The sequence below is a fragment of the Morus notabilis genome, unplaced genomic scaffold (genome assembly GCF_000414095.1).
Source record: "Morus notabilis unplaced genomic scaffold, ASM41409v2 Scaffold1940, whole genome shotgun sequence".
In the NCBI taxonomy this organism is placed as follows: domain Eukaryota; kingdom Viridiplantae; phylum Streptophyta; class Magnoliopsida; order Rosales; family Moraceae; genus Morus; species Morus notabilis.
Window position 1 is genome coordinate 1 of NW_010361504.1, and position 7,234 is coordinate 7,234.

Consider the following 7,234-nt stretch of genomic DNA (forward strand, 5'->3'; position numbering starts at 1 on the left):
GGTTAGAAAGGAGAAAACCAAGAACAGAACAAGAACAGACCAAGAACAGACCAATAACATACCAAGAACCTACCAGAACCGACCAGAACAGACCTTGCAAAAAACTTAAAAAATATACATTTTTTCATATTTTCTTCACTTTTTGGGTATTAATAATCTTTGTAGTTTATAAAAGTGGAACAAAAATTGGTTAGAAAGGAGAAAATCAAGAACAGACCAAAAACAGACTAAGAACAGACCAAGAACAGTTCTTGCAAAAAAGTTAAAAAATATACATTTTTTCATATTTTCTTCACTTTTTGGGTATTAATAATCTTTGTAGTTTATAAAAGTGGAACAAAAATTGGTTAGAAAGGAGAAAATCAAGAACAGACCAAAAACAGACTAAGAACAGACCAAGAACAGTTCTTGCAAAAAAGTTAAAAAATATACATTTTTTCATATTTTCTTCACTTTTTGGGTATTAATAATCTTTGTAGTTTATAAAAGTGGAACAAAAATTGGTTAGAAAGGAGAAAATCAAGAACAGACCAAAAACAGACTAAGAACAGACCAAGAACAGTTCTTGCAAAAAAGTTAAAAAATATACATTTTTTCATATTTTCTTCACTTTTTGGGTATTAATAAACTTTGTAGTTTATAAAAGTTGAAAAAAAATTGGTTAGAAAGGAGAAAATCAAGAACAGACCAAAAACAGACTAAGAACAGACCAAGAACAGTTCTTGCAAAAAAGTTAAAAAATATACATTTTTTCATATTTTCTTCACTTTTTGGGTATTAATAAACTTTGTAGTTTATAAAAGTGGAAAAAAAATTGGTTAGAAAGGAGAAAACCAAGAACAGACCAAGAACTAACCAAGAACAGTTTTTGCAAAAAAGTTAAAAAATATACATTTTTTCATATTTTCTTCACTTTTTGGGTATTAATAAACTTTGTAGTTTATAAAAGTGGAAGAAAAATTCGTTAGAAACGAGAAAACCAAGAACAGACCAAGAACCGACCAGAACCGACCAGAACAGACCTTGCAAAAAAGTTAAAAAAATATACATTTTTTCATATTTTCTTCACTTTTTGGGTATTAATAAACTTTGTAGTTTATAAAAGTGAAAAAAAAAATTGGTTAGAATGGAGAAATGAGTCATCAAAAGAAATGCCACATCCTCTTCCATTAAGTTGCAAAGTGGCTTGGCGATTTTAGAGAAATCTGTAATGAATCGCCGGTAGAATCCCGCATGGCCCAGAAAACTTCGAATTCCCTTCACATTTGTTGGTGGTGTTAAATTCTCAATTGTGGAAATCTTGGCTCGATCCACCTCCAAACCTAGCGACGAAACTCGGTGACCAAGGACAATCCCCTCTTTCATATGAAGTGGCACTTCTCCCAATTAAGCACAAGGTTTGTCTCTACACATCTTTGAAGCACCAACCCAAGATTGTGCAAACAAGAATCAAAAGATGAACCAAAGACTGAGAAGTCATCCATAAATACCTCCATAAGATTCTCCACCATGTCGGCAAAGATGGCCATCATGCATCGTTGGAAGGTAGCCGACGCATTGCATAACCCGAAAAGCATCCGGCGAAAGGCGAATGTACCATATGCACAAGTGAATGCGGTTTTCTCCTGGTCCTCCGGGGCAATGGCAATTTGGTTATAACCCGAATAGCCATCAAGGAAGCAATAGTACTCGTGCCCCGCCAATCGATCTAGCATTTGATCAATGAAGGGCAATGGAAAATGGTCTTTCCAGGTGGCCTTGTTGAGCTTCATATAATCAATATACACTCGCTACCCCGTTACCGTGCGAGTTGGAATGAGCTTATTTTTCTCATTTTTAACAACCGTCATGCCACCCTTCTTTGGCAACACTTGCACCGGACTAACCCATGAACTATCATAAATGGCATATATAATACCGGCATTTAATAGCTTCAGAACCTCTGCTCTCACAACCTCCTTCATTGCGGGATTAACTCTCCGTTGATGTTCAATAAAAGGCTTGTAGGAGTCCTCCATGAGAATCTTGTGCATACAAATGGCCGGACTAATACCCTTAATGTCAGAAATTGACCAAGCAAAAGTGGATGAGTACCTTTTTAGAACATTGATCAACTTCCGCTCGTCCTCCTCGCTCAAAGATGCTGATATTATGACCGGCTTAGTGGAGTTATGTCCCAAAAATATGTAGCGAAGATGGTCGGGTAATTGCTTCAGAACTAGCCCGTCACTAGTGGTGGTTTTCAATTCCGAGCCTTTATAAAGTGTGGGCACCTTAAGTACATCCTCTTCCTTCGGATTAGCCTTCTCCTCCGGTAGTGCCTCTAGAGCATAGACACTATCAATCAAGTCCACTTCACACGCACCGAACTCCACCCCGAGATCCCCTTTAGAGAGCGGTGTTGAAAGACATCTCTCCAAAGGGTCCTTATAAATAATGGTTTGAAAGAAGTCCTTTAAGCACGGGGCCACCACATCCCCCCAGTTACAACTTGGTCGCTCTTCCCGAAATTTCATGGCGTTACTAATGTTGAACTTTACCTCTTCGTCGTTCACCCGGATTGTTAAGTTACCATCATGGACATCAATCAAAGCCTTCCCGGTAGCAAGAAAAGGTCGGCCCAGAATAATAGGAATTTCCTGGTCCTCTTCCATATCTAACACCACAAAGTCAACTGGAAAAATGAATTTATCAATTTTAACCAAGACATCCTCGATAATACCTTTAGGGTAGGTGAGAGAGCAGTCCGCCAATTGTAATGAGATGGTGGTAGGTGTGATCTCTCCAAGGTCTAGCTTTTGGAAGATAGAGAGAGGCATGAGATTGATGCTAGCCCTGAGATCACACAAGGCCTTCTCAATGTGAAGTTCTCTAATGATGCATGGGATGGTAAAACTACCCGGATCCTTCAACTTCTCTGGTAGTTGTCTCTTTATGATAGCGCTACACTCTTCCGTAAGCTTCATCGTTTCATAGTCCTCGAGTTTGCGCTTCTTGGACATAACTTCCTTCATGAATTTGGCATAGTTTGGCATTTGCTCTAGAGCGTCCATGAAGGGGATGTTGATGTGGATCTTCTTGAAGGTATTGAGAAAATTCTCAAATTGCTCGTCAAGCGCCTTCTTCTGGAACCGTTGAGGGAATGGCAATGGGGGAGTGATACGAGGTGGGTTATCCGAATAAGTGATCGAACCCGGTCTAACCACTGGTGCTTCCTTCTTCGTCTTCAGATTTTCCTCCTTTGACTTATCCTTACCATCATCATTGCTCTTGATAAGCTCCTCATCAACCATGGCGTTTTGAACACTCGGGCCTTCAAGCTCTCTACCACTCCTCAATGTGATGGCCTTGCACTCATTTGGGTTCTTCTCGGTGTCGCTTGGGAAGGACCTTGATGATTGCCCTTTTATAGCATTAGCCAATTGGCCAACTTGTGTTTCTAGTGCCTTCATAGTGCCTCCCAAATTGGTGTAGTGAGTTTCAATGTTGTTGAGACGAGCGTCATGTTGATCAAGATGAGCCTTAGAGTCCACAATATATGTCTTCAAAAGCTCTTCAAGTGATGAGGAAGGCTTTTTCATTGCCGGTTTACTTGACTCCAGAGTTGGTTGTAAAACATTTTGGTTGTTGGCATAAGTGAAATTCTCATGGTTTCTGAGCCCGGGATGATAGTATGTCGGTAAGTTGTTGTTGGGCCTAAAATTGAAGCTACGGTTGATGAAGTGACATTGCTCATCATATGAATCACTTGAGCTCAAAGCTTGTGCCATCTTTACAGCTTCTTGATTTCCATTGGCATTGGCTGCGGTAAGTCCCTGGATTTGATTAGTCAAGAGCGCCATTTGAGCCATGAGAGACGTCATTTGATCCACATCATAAATTCCTGCTACTCTCTTCACAGTGGACCGCTCGTTTTACCATTGACAACTATTCATTGCCATGTCCTCAAAGAGATTGAGTGCATCCCCGGGTGTCTTTGACAAGATGGTTCCACCAGCCGTTGCATCAATATGAGCCTTAGTTTGCCCAGTAAGCCCATTGTAGAAAAGTTAAACTTGGAACCAATCCTCAATACCGTGTTGAGAACACTTGCGGAGCATCTCTTTAAATCGTTCCCATGCCTCATATAATTGTTCATACTCAAACTGCCAAAATTGAGTAATCTCAGCCCTCAGTTAAGACGTTTTGGAGGGCGGAAAGAATTTGATGAGGAACTTTTGGGCCATGTCCTCCCATGCGGCTACACTCCCTGATGGTGAAGATTGAAGCCATGATCGAGCCCGGTCTCGCAAGGAGAATGGGAAAAGTTTCAAACGGATGATCTCGACACTCACTCCATTAATCTTCACTGTTCATAAATCTCCAGAAAAGTGGCCAAATGGATATTGGGATCCTCGTGCGGCAAGCCTCCATATTGGTTCTGCTAGACCATGTTGACGAGGGCTGGCTTGAGCTCGAAGTTGTTGGCATTGACTTGTTGACGTTGGATGCCCGAATAATTCTCGTTCACCACGGGCTTGAAATAATCTCGCAACGTCCGTTGTTGGTCTGCTTGGTTTTTTTCCTCGGCCATGTTTTTAGCCCTAGCTTGTCATTTTTTCCTTAAAGCTCGAATAGTTCGTTCGATTTCTAAATCCAAAGGCAAGAGTTCCGAGCCACATGCTTTTTGCATGCACCTACGAACACAACCAAAGAAAAATAGATAAATAAATACAAATAAAAAAAACTTAGATTAAAACAAGATATTTCTTCACTATAGTAGTCTAATTCTTAGCCGTTCAATTCCCGGCATTGGCGCCAAAAACTTGTTGCATATAATTTGACTACACTTGCAAGTGCACAAGATGTACAAGTAATAAAGTGGTCCGAAGACCGATATCGTCCCACGAGGATTGACGTTAAGAATATAAACTAACTATTGTGAATATCATATCTTAACTTTATCTAAGCGATCAAATTTGGATGTGATAAACTCAAAGAAAAACTAAAATAAAGGAAAACTAAATCAAAAGGAAAGATGACAGTAATTAATAATACATGCTGAAATTAGAACGGAAAATCAATATGATGAAAATGCTAGGGTCTTGACTTCACTCTATTGCGATTATGTTTCTCCATAGTAATGTGCCTAACCTAACTCAACGCTCTAAAGAACCTAGAGTGATGTGTTTCCTTATACCTTCTCTCGAGTGACGCATAAAGAATGTGTAGGTGATATCAAGCCTATATCTCTATACAACTATTCATCCCTACCTTCATTAAGTTCCACTCTAGAAACAATTCCTAGAAGTCCACTTCTCAATTTCACAACCTAAAATTATTTCAGTTACCTAGGCAATGTTTATCTCTCAATCTCACACCAACCTAAGTTGTTCTATCAGTTCTTTAAGAATTCCAAATCACTTTCCATAAAAATCTGCACACCTAACCTAGGGCAAAATGCGTGTTTTTAATAAAATCGGGAGGCGACATATCGCATAGAAATAGGCGACATATCGCAACTCTCTCTATTATCTGTGCACCAGACTAGGGCAGGCGGCAAATCAGATGACATATCACCTGGAAGGAAGTGACATATCACCTGGAGGCGGCAACATATTGCCTGGAAGGAAGCGACATGTCACAGCTCTCGCTGTTTCTTCGTGCAAGTTTGCTCGATTTTTGCTCCTTTTCAAGCCGCATCGCCATCTGAAGGCAACGTATCGCCTCATTCTCTGTCTTTTTGATCCAAAATGCCTCAAAACTCAGTGATTTCATCCATTACTGCACACTCAAGGGAAAATCATCAAATCCACATAAAAACTTGAGGAAAAACATGCCGAAACTAGCTAAAGGAGTAACGAATAAGTGCATAAATTACACACTCATCAGGTTTACACAACTTTGCCTGACTTTCAGAGATTTTTGTTGGGACTATTGCTATTGGACAGGGGTCAATGAATGCACATACAGCCGTCAATATTTTGAATGTGGCAAAAATGGCTGCCACGCAACCAGAAGAGGGTACATGGGACTCATATGAAGTCCGGGATGCAGAAGCCAATAGAAGCAGACAGTTTCAAGGTCCTATTACTCGATCCAAGAAGAAGGGCAAGAAGAAGGTTACAGTTGACAATGCTATAGAGGCTTTAGCAAAGAGTGCTACCCTACGCAGTGAGACATCTGTTTAAAAAGTTGATTTATTTCAGCAATATTTAGCTGATAGGCAAGCCCGTACTATGGTAGCAGCCGAGGCACAGAAAGATGATCCTACTACAAGTATTGAAACTTGTATGGATTTGCTGAATGGGTATGAGGAGTACTTAGACGACAATGCGTATAATAAGGCAGCAGAGAAATTGGCTGTTGACATTTCCTTTAGGAGGATGTTTGTGAAAATGCCAACTCATCGTCATCTTTCATGGATTCGAAGCTTGTAATTTATTGGGTTCTTTATTTATGTTGCTTTCTTTATTTTTTTCTTCCCAGACTTGTGTTTTTTTTAAGTATTGTTGAACATACTGCCTGAACTGTTGGAAAATAGATGGCATCGAGTGCGTAGCAGAATTTAAAAAATTTAAATCAATGTCAAAGCCAAACAAGAACATGTTCATGATGCTATATAACATAAATACTAAAGATCTAAAACATACCTTTTTGAGATTTCAGGAAACTGCACGTCTGACAAATCTAAGCGTTCCAAACAGCAACCGGAAGAGCCTCAACCAACTAGTCTTCTTTGCTATTCTCGTTTCCACAATCGGTGTGCGGGTGGGCACACGTCGTTTAATCTCCTCTAGGTATTCTTGATCTCCTTCCAATCACAAGAGAGCCAAAGAAAAAATTGTTCTTGAGAATTAAACAATTTTTCCTCTCAGGAATCTTTTATCAATAGCCTCCAAAAAGTCTCTCAAGTGATCTAATGAGTAATGTGACTTAATAGGCTATTTATAGTGTTTAGGAAGTCATACTTTCGTAACAATTAGGTTTCCCAAAGTTCTAATCGCATCCAGAGTTGATTTTACCATGTCATCATGCATTTTATGTTACAATCGGTCGACCGGTGACAGAGACGTTATAACTCACCGGTCAACCTGTCTTCACTAACCGGTCGACCGGACCAGTCGACCTGTGACTGGTCTACCCAACCGGTCGACCTGTCTGCACTGACAAAAGTTACTTTTCCTAGTTTTTCAATACGGAAAACTTGCATAGAGCCTCAATTTTGATTCAAACAACCCAATAGAGAAATTGC

General features: G+C 39.8%; 1 protein-coding gene and 1 non-coding gene across 2 annotated transcripts; one reads left to right on the top strand and one right to left on the bottom strand.

The window, feature by feature from the left end:
- Positions 1–1,790: 1,790 nt before the first annotated feature.
- On the bottom strand, positions 1,791–3,863 carry LOC112091888. Its single transcript, XM_024166620.1, has one exon. It carries the CDS (start codon positions 3,861–3,863, stop codon positions 1,791–1,793), a length of 2,073 nt encoding a protein of 690 aa, XP_024022388.1.
- Positions 3,864–4,071: 208 nt separating this feature from the next.
- Positions 4,072–4,178, top strand: LOC112091889. Its single transcript, XR_002902341.1, has one exon. It is a non-coding gene; the product is annotated as a small nucleolar RNA R71 (small nucleolar RNA).
- The last annotated feature ends 3,056 nt before the right edge of the window (positions 4,179–7,234 follow it).